Consider the following 20617-nt stretch of genomic DNA (forward strand, 5'->3'; position numbering starts at 1 on the left):
CGGTGGGAGGTGGGATGGGGGCTCGGTCCCCCAGCCAAGGCTGCAGAAGACCTCTGAGAAGTGGACAGAGCTACCGAGGCATGGAAAAGACACAGTCAGGGAGCCCACACCATCATGGCTCAGCTAGTGGCCTCCCAGCCGGTCTCCCTGCCTCCCCCATCGCCCCATGGTCTAGACTCCGTTCTATAGCCAGAACCATCCTGTTAAGTCATGTCTCGCCTCGCTCGGACTCTCCACGGCTCCCACCTCCTCAGACAAGAGTCTGTGGAGCCCTATTACCCTGACCCCACTCCCTTTCTGACTGCTCCCCCATTCTCCACTTACTCCTTTCCAGACCGACTGCCTTCCTTGCCAAGTCTCCATCACCCAGTCACACTCCTGCCTGGGACCTTCACACCCACTCTTCCTCTGCCTGGAATGTTCTCATGGTTCATTCAGGTCTCAACTCAAATGTCACCTCCTCAGAGCGGAGTTCTCTGACCACCCCCTCACCACCTGCCATCATAATATTGCACTTCCCTGCCCCATAGCACGATTAGTAGATTCGAAATCTAGTTTATTTGTCTCCTGTCTCTCTCCTAGAAGGTGAACTCCATAAGACCAGGACTGTGTTTTGTTTCCTGCTGTGTCCTCAGGCCTTGGACAGGGCCTGGCATTTGCTGAATAAATTAATGAAAACAGACACTGACAGAGAGATGGAGGGGGACATGATGGATGGATGGATTGATGGATGGATGGATGGAAGGATGGGAGAGAGAGAATGGATGGGATCAATGGGAGAATGGATTGGTGGATAGATGGATCAATGGGAGAATGGATGGATGGATAGATGGATGGATGGATGGATGGATGGATGGATGGATGGATGGATGGATCAATGGGTGAATGGATGGATGGATAGAAGGATGGATGGATTGATGGATGGATGGATGGATGGATAGATGGATGGATGAATGGAAGAGAGACAGAGTGGATAGATCAATGGGAGAATGGATGAATGGTTGGATGGATGGATGGATGGATCAATGGGAGAATGGATAGATGGATGGATGGATGGATGGATGGATGGATGGATGGATAGATGGATGGATGAATGGAAGAGAGACAGAGTGGATAGATCAATGGGAGAATGGTTGGATGGATAGATGGATGGATGGATGGATGGATGGATGGATGGATGGAAGAGAGAATGGATGGATCAATGGGAGAATGGATGGAAAGAACTGATGGATGAATGGATGGAAGGATGGATAGAAAGTTGGGTGGGTGGAAGGGTGGACAGAGAGATGGATAGATGGAGAGATGGACAGATTGACAGATGGAAAACGAACACAAAATCAGTGCAAGATGTGCATGTGACTCTGCCTAAGACAACTAGAGCCTAGGGTATGAGCCCAGCTCACAGTTCCCCTTGGGGGTTCTCGGAGCCCTCAAGCCCCAGCCCCCTCAAGAAGTGACGCAGAGGAACATGGCAGGTGGGGGACCGGCCCCAGGCTTTATTGAGCAGATTCTGGGGAAGGGGGGACAGGCAGATCATCACCCTGGCCCTGGAGCCTCCTCTTCTTGCCTCTGCTGCCCCCCAGGGCGGGCCTGGGCCACTGGGGCCTGGGTGCCCTTCAGCTGCTGAGGAAGCACCCTCGCTTGTGCCACTTCTGGTCCCGGATGCGGCGCACGGACTGCAGCTGCGGCTGGTTAGCGTCCCACTCGTTCCAGTGGCGGTACTCGCCCCGCTCAAACACGTACTGGTGCCCGCGGTAGCCAGGGAACTCATAGCCAACCCACCTGCCGGGTACCGAGGTCGGGGTGAGGACGGTCAGCTTCCTGCCGCCAGCCAGACCAACCCTTTTAAAGCCAGCACCTGACCATGCTCTCTGCCTGCCTAAATTCCTCGCTGGCTCCCCAGTGCCGTCCAGATGAATTCAAACTCCCTACCCTGCTCACAGGTCCTTCACTAAACATCTCCAGCCTCATCCCTTAGTCCAACCTCTCTAATTCTACTTTCCTTGAAGAGGAGTGTCTCTGAGCCCTTACACGTGCTGTTCCACTGCCTGCAGCATTCTTCCTTGTCTTATCTGTGTCCTTCTCCCCTTCCATTCATATTCTTTACATCTCAGTTTATATGTCTCCTCCTCCAGGAAAGCCCTTGCTGACTCCCCTGGGCTCCATCAAGTGCGTGGTGGGGACACCCAGAGCCCTGGTGTATCCCCCATCATAGTCCTGATCACAATGAATTATGGATACCTGTCTCCTTGTCTCCCTAGCAGACTAAAATTCTTGAAGGCAGAGGCTGTGTAATTCTTGCTGCCCCCATACTCCGCACAGAGAAATGCTCAGTAAAAAGTTGTTGAACAAATTGTTATCAGGGAGAGGTGGTACCTTTCAAGGCTCAACCCCAGATCTCAAGCCCATAGGGTAAGATGTAGTCACTGACAAAGGGAAGGTGATCTTAAGATTGCATTAACAGAAGTATTAAGCTTAGAAGGAGGGAGGTGATGTACTATGTACCCTCCTATTCAGGGTATACCTAGAGAACCACTATGTCACTTCTTACCCTGGTAAGAAGGACCAGGATTATGAAAAGGACCTTAGAAGAGCAGGGCATGTAGGAAACACAGTGAACAGAGATTCTATTTGGAGCCAGAGGACGGGGCAGGGGTGGGAGTGGGGAATGGGTCCCTTACGTTCCATTGATGGCCCGGATGCTCGCCACACGGTCCTGGAAGCCATGAGCCCAGAGGCTGGGCACGTCGTCATCCACTATTTCCATCTTGCGGCCACTGAAGGCTGGGTTCTCGAACAGGTGCAGCTTGTGATCTGGGCCATCCTGGGGGGCGGGATCACGGGGTGAGCCAGCTGCTCCCACGCTCAGAGCAGGGGTCATGAGGTACAGGAAAGAGTCCAGTGACCACAGAGCCAGGCCCACCCCCAACCCCACTGCCTGAGGGAGGGGACTCCTAAGAGGCCCACAGGAAGGATGGGGACTAGGGCGGTTCCTCTGAGCCACTGTCCTTGGGAATCTTAGGGCCAGGGAGCCATGAAACCGAGAGGGGGCCTTTCAGCTCTTATGAAACTCCACCATTTAGCAGATAGGGAAACCGAGGCACAGAGAGGCTGCAAGGAGATAAAAATTAGTAATGTAGGAGGATTCCCTGTTTACTAAACCAGGTTCTGATGTGGTCTTCTTAGCTTTCCTCCCGCTGTCATCCAGGCAGCCATCAGTTACTGTGACAAGGAGAGAGGGCTGGAGCAGCCACCGAGTGTGGGGGAAGCAGGTGGGGGAGCAGAGCGACATTTAAAAGTGTCACTGTGGACTGAGTCCCTTCTGGGTGTTTGGAAAAGGCAAGTGAACCGGTTACTTTCTGAAGCTCCTTTCTGAACGTGCTGCTTTGAGCCCAATACTGGTCCGAGGCTGGGCCACGAGGCTCCTGATTTTAATAGGGTTACATAGGGAAGTGTCCGTGCTGTGCTGGTGAATTCAAGATGTGAACCCTGGTGTCCCACTCCCCAGCCCCGTGACCATTCGCTAGCCAACTTCCTCTCGTCCCATGCAATCTTTTAGGTCAGAGATGAAGAGGGCCCTTCCCAAGCCAGGTCCCTACCAGCCCTGCCCCCCAACTGAGCTCCTGCTTGGCTGACCAGCTTCTAGGAGCTCCCCAAAGCCGGCAGGAGCTGTACTTACGATGTGCAGAGGCCGGAGGGACAGGAGGCTGTCACTGTGGTGGCTGTTGGACCAGGCATCCCAGCGAGGGTAATCCCCCTTCTCCAGGACAAACTGCTCCCCGCGGAAGGCTCTGCGCTCGAACGCCAGCCACCTGTAGGAGGGAACAGGCCTGGGTCCACCACTGCTTCTGCTGAGGGTGGGGGAAGGGCCCCCCAGCAGCTGACTGTTGACCTCGAACCCTCCCTCTGACCCTACCGTGGACCCCTGGTCCAGGTATTACAGGAGCTCCTAGAACATACTGGAAGCTGAGACTCTGAGTCAGAAAACTCAACCTGGGAAAGAGTATGAAGAGTCTATTTTATGTAAAGCCTCCGTGTATGTGCTTAGGGACGTCCTTTGCACAATGTCCAGCACGTAGTAGGTACTCCAAAGACAAATTCCTCTCCCTCCTCCTCCTCCTTATTATATTATTATTATATATGTGCATCTTTCCATTCATTTTCACAAAAACTCTGTCTGAAGTGCATGCCACTGAGATCTCCATTTGACAGATGGGAAAACTGAGGCCAGAGAAGGGAAGGCAGTCACTTAAGGCCCCACAGCAGATCTAGGACAGGAACCCGGACCTCCTGACTCCCAGGAGGCTCGGGGCTGTGAGGAGGGGGCTGGGGCTCCAGGTACTCACGGCCCAGACTCCACCTGGATGGAGCCCACCTTCTCCAGCAGGCTCTCTGTCAGGTTGGGGCACTCGGTGGAGAGCTCACACCGCTTGCCCTGGAAGTTCTCCATTTCGTACACGATCACCTGAAAGGGCAGCAAGCACCCTGAGCATCCTACGGGGCAGGGGGTGCTGGGCTCCCAGTCCCAGCCCCAGACCCCGGCCTGCACAGCCCCCTTGGGCAGGGCGGGGAGGTACCATCCCCTGGGCTCCATCCCCTCTGCCTTGGACCCCTCCGGAGCCAGCATCGGCCGCAGGCTTTCACTGCCCCCTCGTGGCCACAGAGGGGAACGCCTCCAGGAACCTCAAACCAGGGATTGAGACTAATATCTGGCAGGCCCCATGCCCCAATCTAAGAGAGTGAAATGACCCAAGGGAAGGAAATGAAGCCGCTTATGGCCAGGAGGCAATGTGGGCACCGTTTTAAACTTTTCAAGAGAGGCCAGAAAGCTCTATTTCCCTGAATGCGAAATTTCCCTGTGCTTGAGAAAGGAAAAGACCAGTTTGCAACCTCTGGGTTGCCCTTCACCTGTCCCTTGCCCAGAGAGGAAGAGGCTGCAAAGGAAGGGGACGGCTTCACCTCTCTTATCCACCTAGAAGCACAAACTGTCTTCGTAGATGGTCCCTGGTGTACATCTGTTCTGGTCATTTTATAGAAGGCTCAGAAAGGGTAAGTCATTTGTCTCAGACTGCACAGCAGATTAAGTAGAAACACCAGGATTCCATTAAGTGAGCTGGCTCTTTCCTCCCCCACACTGGTGTGGGTAGGGCATGGCCCACAGATGCCAGAGGAGCCAGGAAGGGCCGGCAGTGGCACCCACCTTCGTGATGGGCACCTGCCTCTGGGGCTTTGCAAAGGCCCTTAGAGCCCCTAGACCAGCCCTGTGCTCCCACCAATCGGGCCCAGGGCCAGGCAGGCCTCTGCTTCTCTTCCTCTCTCTTTAAAGCCACCAGCCCATCCACAGAAACGCTCCTGTGCAGTTATCCCTTTAGTCAACCCATCCTCAGACTCTGTCTCAGATTAAAGCCCCCAGGGATAGCTCAGAGAGAAAGAGCCAACAAATTCCAGCTGTTGGAATTCTCCTCGGTGCCAGCTGTGGGGCCTGAGACAGGGAGCATTGCTCCCATTTTCCAGATGGGGCTGTTGAGGCCCAGAGAAGCCAGGGAACTGGACTGAGGTCAGGCAGGAGAGTCAGCACCGTGTCTCCTGAGACCCCTGGGCCTCTGTGCCCCACTGAGTCAGGCTGCATTTGCGCGACCAGTTCTCTTCTGCAGATGAGGACACAGAAGAAAGAAGATTCAGTACAAGCATGGTGAGCGGGGTGTCTTCCTGGCCCCCGATGGCTGGAAGGGCGGCTGCTCCTTTCTGGAGGGGGCTACCTAGCAGGGAAGCTGCCCCTGAGGCCCGAGAGCAGCCCCAGGCCCACCACCCCTGGGACCCCTCCCTGCCCTGTACCTTGTAGCTGCCCCCAAGGCCTCCATGGCTCTTGCCAGCGGCAGCCTGCTCCAGCCCTCCGTGCTGTTCCGCCATCTCCCCAGGAACACCTCTGTCTCCAACCAAAGGAAAACGAGTGAGTCACCAGGTTCCCCCCGGACCACACCACGTGTTGATGTGATTGAAGTCAAGGACAACCTACAGAGCCGGGCTGCCTATGGGACGTGGTCATCACTCACTGCACTCGATCATTCAGTCATTCAACAAACACCCACTGAGCACCCATCATGCACCACGAGGACTGGGACTGTCAGTGGGCTCAGGATCCCTGTTTTATAGAGGAAAACCCCGAGGCCTAGTGAAGTGAAGCCATTTCCCCAAGGCATATAGTGAGGGAGCGGCCAGGATTGGGCCTGGCTCCAAAGGGCGTGCCCTTCCTCTACACCCAACTGCTCCCGCCAAAACAGGGCTCTTCAAGCTCTGTGTAGACACACCACCCCTGGACCCTGGCCAGAGGGTGGGCTTCAGGGGGGTCCCTCTACAGGGATGTCTCCCACCTCCATGGTCTGGGCTAGTCTTTTGTTCATTCATTCCTCTGTTCCCAAAGATTCCATGATCACCCACTCAGTGCCTGGCCTGGTGCTGGGTGATCGGGATGAACAGGAGACCACAGACAGGTGGGAGACAGACAGACAGATGTCTAGAGAATGCATGATGCGGTACTGGGTCCTGGGACACTTGCTGCAGCCCAGTTTCCACACATTTGGTTATTCATTCTACATGCATTTATAAAGCACTTAGTGTGTACCAACCACTCAAAGAGACACAGACACAGAGAGACCGTCCCCTTCATCCCTGTGGGGACCGTGACTCACAACACAGGCCCCGTGGGAGTCATGACGAGGTGGTCATGGGAGGATTCTCATGATCCCCTTGACACACAGACGCATGGGACTATTCTCCAGTTTATCAACACACACACATACACACGCATGCACACGCATACACACGCTCCTGCGATCACACAGTCACATCGCACCCACCGAACACAACCACCCCCCCTTCCCGCTCACACACACACCCCACGCCCATTGCAGACACCCACGGTGGTCCACGAGGCACACACGTCTACACCCCACCCTGCTGGCAGGCACAGCTGTGTGGCCCTGCGTGGCCCTGCGTGCTCTGAACACAGGCCCAGTGATGCATAACCTGCAGGCTGCCTGTCCTGCCCATGCCCGGCCTCCGCAGCACAGACGGCTCGGTCTGGCTCAGGGAGAATTCCCAGGATCCTCGGCAGCCCCCAGATTTGCTCACTCCCCTTCCTCAGCTGCGCTTAGTCTTTGGAGGCCCCCTTCCCCAAGCACATGCCCAGGGGCTTAACCCTGGCCACCTCCCTCGGACACCAGTGGGGCTTGGTGGCTCGGTTGGGTCCTCCCTCTTGGCTCCAAGCCTCCAGTGAATCCCTGGGCTGTGCGGGGGCCAGCCGTGCACGCCCCGCGGAGATCCCAGAGGTCTGGGCCTGCCAGGGCAGCCCACCCTCCCCGCCCCAGCCCACCCCAGAATGAACCTGCTGCCGTAGCCTCCGGAAGAGCAGAGGGCCGTCTGCAGGCTCAGCCTGCCTTTGCCAGCAGTGGCCTATTTATGGGCGCTTTTAGACAGCCCAGCACATCCCAGCCTGCTGAGGCGGCGCCCTGTCCACCCCATTGCGTCCGGGCCATTGCACTCCAATAGTGGGCCCAGGAGGCCCCAGCGCCTGTGTCCCTCCGCCACGACCCCTGATGGCGTCTGGGGGGCACACGGACCTCATCAGCTTTGTGGGAAGCCCAACAGCGCCGCTCTCCAGTGCCCCCCAACTCCCTTTCTTGGGCTTCCTGGAGCCCGAGCCTTCCTGTTTGGGTGAACGACATCCTTGGAAGGACATCAGCTCTTAAAGCGAGGGACCCCAGAATTGCTCAATTTTCCCATGGGCCACATGGCCTAAATTTTAAGTCAGATCACCCTAAAAATAACCCCCAAATTGGGTTTCCACACGATGCTGTAACAGAGCCCACAGAGGTTTATTTTCTTCGTGTGGAAGGCATACACAACGGACAGCTCCCATTTGCTGAAGACCTACTGTGTGCGACGCACTGTGCCTGCTTCATGAACATTGTGTTTAATTCTTCCCCAGCCCTCTTTAGGGAAGGGATTGTGACCCCCATTTTATAGATGGCTCAGAAACTGAGTTCAGAGAGGTGAAGTCATTTACCCGAAGTCACACAGCAGAAAGAAGGAGGAGGGGCCGGCTTGCCACAGGGCCCAGATTTGAGCTTCAACAGAAAGAAAAGTGATCACAATAGTCACCTTATTTGCGACCCCAAAAACCAAACCAACAAACCCAAACAAACAGAGACCAGGAAAAAAACCCAAATCAAAAACCTAGGCCCACGCATTTTTTAAGTATAGCTAATGATTATTGGAAGACTAATGAAGAGAGAGCCAAGGTGTGAATTGTTACGGAACAGGGTTTGGTTTGGTTTGCTTGTGATTTTTGGCTAAAATCCTCCAGTGAGCCTAAAAGTCAGTTCACAGCGGCTGGCCTCTGGAAGCAGGTGGACCTGTGTGACCTTGGGCGAGCTACTGGAGGTCAGCAACACCTGTAAATGGACAACCACGGAGAGATCGTGGAACAAAGCCCTCGGCTTGGGCAGCCACGTTCTTGCTTCCATTCACTGAGGATCCTGCCTGCTATTGACAATTCAAACCCAGAGACTGCCTCCTCCTCGTGACCACGGAACATCGAGTTGGATTCTCGAAGTTGGACCCCGTAACTTGGAACGCAGCTGCCACCTGCTAGGGTTCTAAGGGGGAAGAAGGAGGTGGTGTGACTTCCTCCCATCAGATCCTTCAGGATCCTGAGGACCTACTGTGTGCCCAGCACCTTCACAGGCCACGTCTCCTTTCCTTAGGCTCGAGTCCTGAGTATCGGCACTATTGCCGTCTGGGGCCGGTGAATTCTTGGCATTGGGGGAGCCATCCGGTGCACTGTGAGACACTGAACAACATCCCTGCTCTCTACCCCTTAGACGCCAGCAGCATCTCCCTTCCCTCTTTGTAACAAGCAACAATGACTCCCATCATTGCCATTGCCAGGTGTCATGGCGCAGGGTCGGGGGTGGGGGGGATGCACAATCCACCCAGTTGAGAACCGCTGCCTTCAACTCTTGCCCACTAATGTCACTATTGCCAGCCTCATTGTGGAGCTCCGATGCTCAGCAATATCCCACAGCCGGGAGGTGGCAGAATGAGGATTCAAGCCCACGTTGAATGGACATCCTGCTTTGTCTCCACGGGTCCCCCTCTCCCAGGACCCCAGCTCCCCCCTTCCCGCCGCGCGGCCCCCAGCTCAGCACAGACAACAGACCGACTCAGCTGGTGACGGGCGTGCATGCATGGCAGAGCCCATTCATCCACACACTGACACACTGAGTTCTTCAGCGCAACTTGCATCGAAGCTTTATTCGCTATTTCCATGGTCTGAATGCAACCTCTTTGTACATGCAAAGGTCACCCTGTTTAATGGCAGTTGACCAGACCCCCCACTGTTCTTCTGTGCGTATGAAACCTCTTTACAGTTACAAAATATAAAAGCACTTGTAGGTACCCAATACTCCGTGAGGTCCCGGAAGCCCCAGGGGTTTTAACGTTAAAAATATAGGTTTTTCTAGATGAATTCTCGGTCACCCAATTAGAGATTCTTTCTGGGATGGGATAAAGTGCCGGTCGTCCACCTTCTGTCAGAACCCCTTAAAGCCTGTGAATGCATAAGGCAAGTGCCAGCAGGTGGCGGGTGTGACTTTCCTACACATGGGACTCGAGTTTCTTTTCTACCGGTGACTCAAATATCTCGGGAAGGGACTCAGAAGAAAGGCTAGGAAAATATATAGTGTATTTATATGTGTTTCCACTCCTCCTCCCCTCCCCCAATCTTACAAGGTGTTTTCGGGATCAGAATCATCTGGGAGGTGCGTCGCTTCTAGAATACTGGTATGATTTAGGAAACAATACAGTACAAAATAGCTTCCATAACACAATATATTACTTCTGCGAGCCCCCTATTTACAGGATCTCTAAGGCTACGTGGAATGAGACCAGTGAAAAGCTCAAATTGTTCTTTAGACAACAGCATGATTTTTGTTTGGATTTTTTTTTGGCAAGCGTGACACCACTGGAGATTGTCAAAAAAAGGGGCCAGTCTGATTCACGGAGGGAGATGTTCCAGTACGAGGTCGGAGGGTGACTATTTAAGGAGATTCCGGGGTGGGGGAGGGGGAGAGGCTGATTGACTTTAAGGGTTGACTTGCCAGGACCCTCAGGCTGACTTTCCAGAACACAGATTTCTGCACCCCTCCCTGCAGGAACCAATCCAAACAAAAGCAAGCAAATTCTAGAGGGGTGGGGGGGGGTGGGAGCCAAAGGGGAGAGGCTGGGGAAGACCAGGCATACTCGCGCCCATCAGCTTTCCACGTGGCTCTGCCTTTCCAGAACCTCAGCTTGCCCAAATCAGGACAGGGTTGACTCGTAACAGCTTCTCGGCAGAGCCGGGACCCACGGTTCCCTAGGTGGCTGTAGCCCAAGGTGGACCCCCTTCCAGACGCGGCATGGGTCCCGCCTGCTTCAAGCGGCTCCATGTCAATATTGTCCCTCTTACCCCGTGGAATCACGATGCCGTGGGAGTTTCGCTTCCACGTTTTAACACGTGGTGGAGGAAGAAAGGCACAATTGAGGCTGTAGGAGGCTTCCCGGTTACTGTAGTCATGTGTCACCACGTAAATTAAGGGCAAGGATGTCATTGGATAGAGCTTTTCTCCTGCCTCTCCATCTCCCCTTGGGCTCTCCCTGAAACGCTAGTTCACAAAAAGGTTAAGTAATCTCACTTCCTGTACTAAGGAACAGGCCTGGGTGGGGGGGAACCACAGGGATTGAGGGGGAGAAACAGAACTGTGAGGGAGAGGCGGGCTCGATGGCATTCTCCATGGGACACCATCTTCCACGCAGGCTCAAGTCACCTTTAAAAAAGCATTTAGCTTTGGAGGTGATCTGAACACATGCCTGGGGATTTTCAGCTTTGTGACTATGCCTAGTCCCTGGGGCAATCTGGGGGCATCATAATGAAAAAATGTACAAGCGTAAGTGGACAAGGCGGCTGCCAGCACCGGGTGCGAGCAGCCGAGCTCTCCTCTGGGGGAGCACGCCAAGGGTTTCCTCCACTCCCTCGCACAGCCTCTAAGCTCTGGGAGCTCAGGCCTGCGCCTGTCTGTGCTCGCTCCTTAGCAATACCTAGAGTTGGCCTCACTTCCCTGGATGCACAAAAGCAAACACATTCATCTGAAAGCTTAGGACTTGGCCTGTCCCCCTGGAAAAGCTCCCATCAGATTGTCCTTTTCCCGAATCCTGGATAACCTGAGGCTGTCAGGTCAGTGTCACTCAAAACCCCCAACATGAAACAACGCGAGGCTTTGGTTTTGCCGGAATTTCTCTGGTGGCACCAAGGAATTCTCCACAACACTGAGTTTTGAGGCCTTGCCATGGGATTCTGTAGGCCAAAGGCCTCTGTTTCATCAGGCAAGGGCCAAGAAGAAGGGGATCTAGATACAGGCTTATTAAAACACCAGCCGTCAAAATGCTGATATGCAAAGGGCGTGTGTGCATTTGTGTGTCTGTCTGTCTGTCGACAAGATTGTACATATAAAGGGATCTGCATTCTGTGCAAGACTCTCATTTAAGGAGAGCCAAAGGCCCCCCCCAGGAAGGTGGGTTGGATGAGGGCAGGTGACTTGATTGCATACAAACGATTAAGGCATATTAAGTTAGTTTAAAAAGAGACAGATTTCCAAAGGCGGCCCCAGGCAAACTCAAGCAACTACCACACAACCACTCGCTTAGCGCCCGGAGAGCTCACTCAGCTTAGAAGGAAGGGAAAACCAACGACACGCTTCCCCAGCTATCTGCACAAGTTCCAAGCATCAGTCACTTCTCGCACTGAGCACAGTGGGATCCAGAGGTCAAGGGGAGCCTGCACAGAGGGGGTGACTCCTGACCCACTGTGAGGGTCCGCTCCGCAGTGGGGAGGTGAGGCTGCTCTCATCAGTTTCAAGGGGGCTGGACTTTGTATGTCTTAATCACCAAGGAATTAAATGGATTTTTGTTTCCAATCAAGGTGTGGGAAGTCAGGCAAAAGATCTCCAGGTTAATCTCATGTTCAAGTGTTTTTCTTCCCTGTTGGGTATCCTTGGGCTAAAACATAACCAATTAAGAACTGGAGAGTTTTGCATGGTATCTCGAGTCTCACTGAACAGAGCAGGTCAACTCCTACTGCCCAAGATGGTACCAAGGGGCCCTTCCCACCTGAAGGAGAGACAGCAGCCAGGAAGAGTTGGTCAAAACGTGAGGAGTGTCTTTAAAGGGGACCTATGGCCCTGGAAAGCCATCGCATCAAAATTGTTTTAAAACATTAATCAGATCTAGGGGCGCCTGGATGGCTCAGTCGGTTAAGCATCTGACTCTTAATCTTAGCTCAGGTCTTGATCTCAGGGTCATGAGTTCAAGACCTGGATTGGGCTCCACGCTGGGCACGGAGCCTACTTAAAAAGAAAACAAAATAGAACATTAACCGGATCTGCAAGAAAGAAAAAGAAGAAAGAAAGAAAGAAAGAAAGAAAGAAAGAAAGAAAGAAAGAAAGAAAGAAAGAGAAAGAAAGAAAAGGAAAAGAAAGGAAAGGAAAGGAAAATCACCCAAAGCAGCAATTCCTGGAGGAATCAAATCTCCACCCAATAGCCACAGAGAATTGATTGACCACTAACTCGGAGAATGAAAAGAAGACCAACTACAATGAAGCAGGGCCAAACCTCTAGACACAGACACATGAGGCTTCCAGATGCAAAAGGCTGGGCGGGTGACAGGGTCCAGCAACTGCCCATCAGTAGCCAAAGAGGTCAGCCAACAGGACTGGTGGGGGCAGGGCGGGGGCTTCAGTCCCTGTCCAGGGTGCTGAACCTGGAGAAGCAGGATTGCTCTCCACCCCTCACCCCCACCCCCAAGAGAAGGAAGAGACAGTAAAGGATGATAAGGGAGGAATAAGGGATGGGGAGATAAATGGAGATGTGGCTAGGGAGAAGGAAGGTATGTCTTGACACCATTTGCAAATAATGGATTTCTCAAGAAAGATTTTCATGTCTTGGGAAGTCAGTGGGTGGGCGTGCCTGTGGCCCATCCCTTCCATATCTAGCTTTAGGAGACTCAGCCCTGGGGCCCCTCAGCAGTCACAGGGGGCCCTATGAACTGCCCAAGAGTCTTTCTCACCAACAGGCATCTCCCAGGCAAGGTTGGCACAAAGTTTATGGCAACTCCAGGCACAGCAGTTGGCCAGTCAAGTGTATCTGGGATGTTTGCTGGAGCCTTGGGTTTCAGACATGGACGAGGCTGGTGTTGAGGATTTCTAAAAAGAAAGACCACGTAGAGAGTGCCTACGACCCCCAGAGGTCTTAGAGATTCCTGGGAATGAGCTTAGAGCTAGCAAGGAAAAAAAAAGAAGAGGCAAGGTAAACCCTACACGTTGTCACCTAGCATCCAGCACTTCTGTCCAGAGAAGGATTTCAACAAGACCCTCCCTTCCTGCATTTGGACCTAAAGGAAGCACTTGGTCAGGTGCAGTTGGCAGGGGGTGGGGGGGACTGGTAGAAGGAAGAGGTGAGAAGAAACAGAAGAACCCATCCCCCCATTCATGCATTTGCTCCAATTTGGAATAATTCTTCCATGCCAACAGCTTGGGTGCCGTTCAAAGAAGACCGGAGAAGAAGATTCTCAGGGCCGGTCTGATGTTTGAGTGGGAAAGGCATTGCCATCGGGGCTGCTGCTGATGAACGCTTGAGGCCAAGGGACAAAGGTCACTCCACAGACATCAGAGCTCAAATGATAAGAAACCAGGAAAATATATATACGAAGGTGACAACTGGAATTTTTTTTAAAAGCATGGATAAGGGGTAAGATAACCTGAGATGATTGGATACTTCGAGCAAATTATTCACATATCTTTCCTTCTGGACATAAAAAACATATATGCATATCAAATTTCAAAGAAAATTGGCTGAATTATTGCTTGAATGCCTTCTAAAGCAAACCAAAGTGATGTATAATGAACAGGTCATCTCTGCACACAGCCCCACGGTGAGAATAAATACACTTGAAATGAGGGTGGGTATGTTTAAAAAATTGGAGCTGCTGATTCTTGGAAAGGGAGGGAGATGGAACTTGCCAAGAAAGCAATCACAACCCAGCCCAGTGACACTGCTTTGGGCCACAATTCTAGCAGGACACGGAGTTTCTTCTTCCTTGGAAGTGGGCTTTTGAAAAGGACCTGCACTGGTGTTGGGGGAAGAGGTGCCTTCACAATGCAGGTGTTTTCCAGAACCCGGGGAGATGGTCCAGCCTCAAACCGATGTTCCCGGAGTGATGTCTACGGTGCGTAGAAATGCACGTTTTCCATATAAAACACAAATCCACAAGCATGGACAGTTCTGGGCAGCCTGGCTGTGTCCTCAGCCTCAAGTGTTGTCTGGGGAGACGAGCGAGTGCTTGAGGACGGTGGGTCTTCGCGCCCCGATCCGGGGAGAGCCCATGGAGCGGCAGGAGGCACCGGGCCGTGTTCTCCACCCAACCGGAAGGGCCCAGGCAGGTGACCTTTGCAGGAAGGAACGGCATCAGCGTGGCCTCATCTTCGGGCTCTGACAGTTAAGGCTTCAGTTCGTTAGACGTGGCAGTGTCCCCTGTCTGGAGAGGAGGAACAGCCCTGGTGTCAGCAAGGGGAACATGTGACCCTAGATGTCTCTGCCATCAAGCCTTTAAACCTTGCCTGATATTCTCCCAGATGGCCATCCCCCATCCCCACAAGCCGCAGGCCAGGAGAGAGGACTTTTTGGTTTTGGGGGGGTTTTTTTGGAGTGGGGTGAGGAAGGTGGCAGGTGGCCAGATACAGTAGAACCAATGTAAAGCTTAGGGTCAGGTTAGGGTTCCAGCCTGTTTCCCCAAAAGGATGGCTGGAAGGTTCACAGAGATATCACATAGATAGCACTAAACACAAAAATCAACACAGGCTCCCATTCCTTATCCCAAACCCTTGAGCACAGATTACCTGGGAATTTAGAATTTGGGGGGGGTGAAGTTTATTATCTACACGTATATGCATGCGTTATGCATACATATCTGTTATGAAATGCCCCCGTAATATACCCGCCGTGTAAAGTACAGACATCCATGCAGGTCAGGTTTTGCCACTAAGTAGGTCATGAAAAACTATCGTCAGTGTTTTCTGGATCTGAGGTTTGTGGGTAAGGGGCTGGTGGATCTCCTGGGCTACTCACATCAGAGCCAGCTTTTAGGGAGTAAGAGCCATAGGTCACCTAGGATGACCGCCAGCACTTTAGTGCCTTCTCAGTGAGCCCCAGGGACCCCTCGGTGACATGGGCGCTGTTACCCCATTTTACAGATGGAGAACCTGACGTTCATGATAGGAAGTCATTTGGGACCCACACCAGGGCATATCTAATTATTTGACTTTTTAAATCTTCTTTTTGTTCAAATTAAATTTTAATCATACAGATTGTATATGAATGTAATAGTTGGAGACATTTCGGATTAAGCTAACTGCTGATGTCCCGCCTTTCCACTTTATAGAAGGGTTTTGAGATGCGGTGAGAAGTGCGCAAGCCCAGAGCCTAGGTTATCTGGCTCCTAGACCAGGCTGTCCACCTGGATTTTTTTCCTCAAAGAGGAAACAGATCAGCAGCCCCCTCTTCATTGGAACCCAGAACACCTGCACCCATTTTCCCTTCTGTCTCCTAGGGTACAACACCTACAGGCTCTGACTCTTGGCTTGCTGGCCCAGGGTCCCCCCAGTGTCCCCACTTCATACCTGCTCAAGCTTGGTTCTCATACAGGCTTTGCCTCTTCTTGGATTTTAGCTCCTTTAACCACTGGGGAGAGGGCTCCTCCGACCTGAAAGCACAAAGCCAGTGAGAGTCAAGTGCAAGCCAGACTGAGAGCTCCTTGCAGGCAGGGCTGTGAGGCACCTGACCCTGCATCCCCGGTGCCCAGGTGACGCTGAGCCGGGTGCTCACAGGTGGTAGAGCTTCCGTGTTAACGTGACCGATGAGCAAGAAACAGGAATTGAAGCGCCCGACAACAAGGAACGGTAAATAAATCACGGTACGCCCATTCTACGAAATAATCTGCAGCTGTGAAGTCACGCTGACACATGAATTATCTCTGTCCATCCATTTGTCACCCTAGGCATATGATGGTTAATTGTATGCGTCAACTCAGCCTGGCCACGGTACCTCAACAGTTGGTTAAACATTGTTCTAGATGGTTCTGTGAAGGTATTTTGTAAGATGAAATTAATATTTAAATCCGTAGACTTTGAGTAAAGCAGATTACCCTCCCTGTTATGGGTGGGCCTCATCCAATCAGTTGAAGACCTTAATAGACAAAGACTGACCTCCCCAGAAGAAGAGCAAATTCTGATCACGGGCTACTTTTGGGGACTCAGACTGCAATACTGATTCTACCCTGAGTCCCTAGCCTACCGACCTGCCCTGCAGATTTTGCACTTGCTGGTACCCATGATCGAGTGAGCCAGTTCCTTAAAATCAATCTCAATCTGTCTCTCTCAAACTCTCTCCCTCTTCTTCTCTCCCTCCCTTCTTCTCCCTGCTCTGTGTGTGTGTGTATATATGCATCCTATTGGTTCTGTTTCTTTGGAGAACACAAACTAACACAATGCCCGTAAGACACAGATAGATGCCTTATGCTCCCCAAACAATAACACATGATCGTCTGGGGGATGTAAGATTTGTTTTCACTTTTTTATTTTTTTTTATTTTATTTTTATTTTTTTATTTATTATTATTTTTTTTAAGATTCCATTCATTTACCCGACAGAGATAGAGACAGCCAGCGAGAGAGGGAACACAGCAGGGGAGTGGGAGAGGAAGAAGCAGGCTCATAGCGGAGGAGCCTGATGTGGGGCTCGATCCCGCAACGCGGGATCACGCCCTGAGCCGAAGGCAGACGCTTAACCGCTGTGCCACCCAGGTGCCCCTGTTTTCACTTTTTTAAATGGAAGAACACACGTCCCCCAGACCCCTCACCTGTCATCCTTCTCCATGCTGGAGGGCAGCACGCGACTGCCCAGCTGGAATGGGGACTTAGGGGTCTTGGGCTGGGGGGCCCAGCCTGGGGCCTCGCTGGGACTGTCCGCCTCTGGCCTCTTGTGCAGCTGAGCCTGGGGAGAGGAGAGAGCCAAGTCTGTAACCACCTCTGGTCTGCGGAAGGCTCCCATCTGATGGCACTGTTGCTGTTTGGCAACAACAGGGCCCCCCAGCAACTGAATGGACCCAGGCAGGGAACACATGGGCAGGCAGGGGGAGATGCTGCCTGACCTTAGAGGCTAAGAGAAATCGGAGGCCAGGTGTGTAGTCTACACAGCCACCCTTGGCCACTAGGATCAAAAAACCGCCACCAAAACCCCACACAATTGTGTCCTCTCCTCTTTGATGGAAAAGCCCCCATTTGTATGTTCCCAGGACAGGATGCTTCCTAGGAACCCGGCATGGAGGCAATGGCCCCATCTTGCAGATGACACATTCAGCTCCGCTAAGGTCCTTGGGCCCATGTCCACATGGATAAAACAAGGTTTTGACTATCACGTTCCCACAGGAAAAAGGCAGGGCAGATTTCCCCCCATTTTTGGAGGGCATGGTTGGGAATGGGATGACAGTAGGGTGTGCACAGAGTTCCCTTAGGGGCCCAGGCGTGTAATGGTGGTAGGTGGCAACTGTCTCCCAGGCAACGTTGGACGGTCCCCATCACCGTCATCCGCCTGACACCTCTGTGCGCTCAGCACCCCCCGTTTGGACTCTACCAGGCCTAACATATACGACACACGTTAGCCGGAAGTAGAGGCTGGCTTTCCCCATTTTACAGAGGAGCAGCCTAAAGGTCAAAGGTCAAGCAGCACGCCCAAAGTCACAGTTTTCAAGACCTGGGACTGTCCAACCCCAACCCCAACCGCAACCCCAGGGCTCCTTCCAGAACAAGCCCAGTACCCTCCCTTGATTGTTCCTGACTGCTGAGCGTTGCCCGTGGCTGGGAGTGACGGGAGCAGGTGTGGCCGCCCCCAGGTTCAAGGAGCTCGCGCTAACCATCATGCACGAATCATAAGAGCCTCATCTCGACAGCGTGCGGGGGATCCGAGCTGCATCCAGGGACCCAAGGACTGGCCTCAGGAGTTACGTGGGACGTCTGCATGGGAGCTGAGTGCCCTTGCTGCCTGCTGTGTTGGGTTGCCCTGCGACATATCATTTGCCGATGCTGGGAATGAAAGGCAGAAAACCACTGGCCTAGTACAGCGGCTGCCAGATGTTCCCATCTTGAAGGCCTATAAAATCAACCATGGGGACAAGCATGATGTTTACTGACTTTGTACTCTTGCAAAAAATGGCAGGTACTGTGGCCTTGTGAGGTCTTATTGGGGGAAGCTGGGTGAGGTGTGCATGTGGACCCCCTGCACTATTTTTGCCNGAAGGCATCACTGGCCCACTTTACGGACAAGGACAAACAGGTTCCTCATGGCTGACCATGCGGTATGATGGGTGTTCTGCTGGGAGAAGGCACAGACAGACCTGCCTCCTGGCTCCTGGCTCCCTCCCAGTCAGGGAAAGAGAAGGAAGTCTTTGGTAGAGAGGCAACGAGACAGAAATGCTTTCAGCCAGCAATGCACAGGGCTCGTGGTCTCAGAAAAGAGGGCGGAGGGCTTCGTGTGTCTCGTGGAAGGTCCAGACGGAGCTGGACCAGGAAGCCACCTCCCTTCGCCACAGCCCCCCTTTCTCGGACTTCACTCCATTGCCATGTGCCAGCCTCACAGGAGAGACTCTGGGGACATGGACCGTTTCAAACAGTATGCAGAGAGGCCTCAACAAGGCATTTAAACACTTCCTTTAATAATAAACATGAGAGGGGCGCCTGGGTGGCTCAGTAGGTTAAGCATCTGCCTTTGGCTCAGGTCATGATCTCGGGGTCCTGGGATCAAGTCCTACGTTGGGCTCCCTGCTCAGTGGGGAGTCTGCTTCTCCCACTCCCTCTGTGTGCGCCCTCTCTCTCACTCTATCTCAAGTAAATAAATAAAATCTTTAAAATAATAATAATAACAATAAACATGAGGCAGCAGAAGGAGGGACAACCCTCCAAGCATTTCGTGAACGTATGTGGTCAGGAGTGACGCCCCTCGCCCAGCTCGGAGTGTCCCACTGGTGGCCATGGGCAAACCCCATGTGAAAAAAGGCCCTGCAGGTGTTTGGGGGGACACACCACTGCATATGTGTAGAGCAGGGAGGTCACCTGCTACGGTTTCCATTATAAGAGGAGATTTTGCTTCTTCTTAACACTCCTCCATGGCTCCCCACCCACAAAGTCGAACTCCTTAGCAAGGAATCACGACTGTCCGTGAGCCGGCCTCTGCCCACCTTTCCGGCATGACCCATGCTATTCCCGGCTGGAGTAGCCCCAAATCGCTTAGAGAGACCTCTGCCACACACACACATGTGCTTCCCACACCCCTGCCCCTTTGATCCCACGGTTCTGTCTGGAATACCCTTCCCTGCCTGATGCCTACTGGCTCTTTGAGATTCATTTCAGGTTTTGACCTAGGACTCGGCCAAAGAAGTCCTTAGAGGAAAATGCACAGCCTTAAAATAATTCATTAGAAATGTGAAAGACTGGCAATAAATGGAACTGATCTTTCAACTCGAGGATCTGGGCAAAGACCCACGATCAAACCTCAAGAAAGTATGAGTAGTGAATTTAATAAAGGTAAAGGCAGAAGCAGTAAAAACCTATTAAGTTGTATTTTTGTCCCTGGCAACCTGTGGAGCCCCAATAAATATAGCATCCTGAAAAAAACCTTTTTCACCTAATTTCTAATAAGGTCTGTAGAAGAAGAGAGCACGGTTTCCTGTGTAACTGCATTCTGATATCCCACAGGCTACAAAGACAGGAAGTTCTTCTCAGTGTCTAACCTAAATCCATCCTGCTGTTCAGTGTGGCATCCGTGGAGAAGGGAGGGCATGGCGTACCTGTTGAGTCCTTGAACATCCACGCGTTGTTGGCCTCCTCCTCCAAAGGAGACCTGCTCTCTGACTCACTGACTCGGCTGCGCCGGAGGGAGTGGGAGATGGGAGCCCGGCGGCGGCTTCTCTTGCTCAGCTGCACCCGGGTCTTGAGGGCACTTGAGTCGAGGACTGAGGTTTGCTTTGGGAGCAGCAGGCAGGAAGAAGGAGAAAAGCAAGGGAACCATTAATTGGGGGCGCCACCCGACACACAAGATGCTGTCTGGGTGGTTCGTGGGCCAACGTGTTCACATGTTTAGAGTCACCTGAACACTTGTAAGCCTCAATTTCTCAGCGAAACACGCCACATAGGCTGGTTACAATAATCACGTGGGCCTTGAAGGCCCTGGCACAGAGCCAGCCATGTGATTGAAGATGCCTTTTCCCTCCTGGGGACATCACAGGAGCGTGGAAGCCAGCGCAGTGCTCAGTATACAGCAGGAGTCCAATCCTTTGCTTGCTGAATGAATAAATGATTATATCACCTAACCAAATCCTCGCGGGATCCTCATTCACACCGGGCTGGGAGCTGAGGCATTCTCAGTGCAGTCCCCCCTCCACCCACAATAATTCGGGGGGTGGATGGGGGGATGCAGAG

At 52.7% G+C, this 20617-nt stretch overlaps 2 protein-coding genes and 1 long non-coding RNA gene across 3 annotated transcripts in view; all 3 read right to left on the bottom strand.

The window, feature by feature from the left end:
- Positions 1-1488: 1488 nt before the first annotated feature.
- On the bottom strand, positions 1489-5910 carry CRYBB3 (crystallin beta B3). The gene is made up of 5 exons (XM_002922771.2): positions 5836-5910; positions 4347-4465; positions 3680-3812; positions 2682-2824; positions 1489-1782 (listed from the first exon to the last, which is right to left on the bottom strand). Exons 1-5 carry the CDS (start codon positions 5908-5910, stop codon positions 1617-1619), a joined length of 636 nt encoding a protein of 211 aa, XP_002922817.1. The 3' UTR covers positions 1489-1616.
- Positions 5911-13764: 7854 nt separating this feature from the next.
- Positions 13765-17137, bottom strand: LOC117804562. Its single transcript, XR_004629042.1, has 3 exons — positions 17005-17137; positions 15768-15850; positions 13765-14626 (listed from the first exon to the last, which is right to left on the bottom strand). It is a non-coding gene; the product is annotated as an uncharacterized LOC117804562 (long non-coding RNA).
- A 2732-nt stretch (positions 17138-19869) lies between these two features.
- KIAA1671 (KIAA1671 ortholog) overlaps positions 19870-20617 on the bottom strand; it is a 114020-nt gene continuing 113272 nt past the window's right edge. The window contains exon 6 of the mRNA XM_034672368.1: positions 19870-20161. Coding sequence (XP_034528259.1) covers positions 19925-20161 — 237 coding nt within the window. The 3' untranslated portion in view covers positions 19870-19924. The remainder of the gene's footprint in view (positions 20162-20617) is intronic.

The sequence above is a fragment of the Ailuropoda melanoleuca genome, chromosome 12 (genome assembly GCF_002007445.2).
Source record: "Ailuropoda melanoleuca isolate Jingjing chromosome 12, ASM200744v2, whole genome shotgun sequence".
Taxonomy (NCBI): domain Eukaryota; kingdom Metazoa; phylum Chordata; class Mammalia; order Carnivora; family Ursidae; genus Ailuropoda; species Ailuropoda melanoleuca.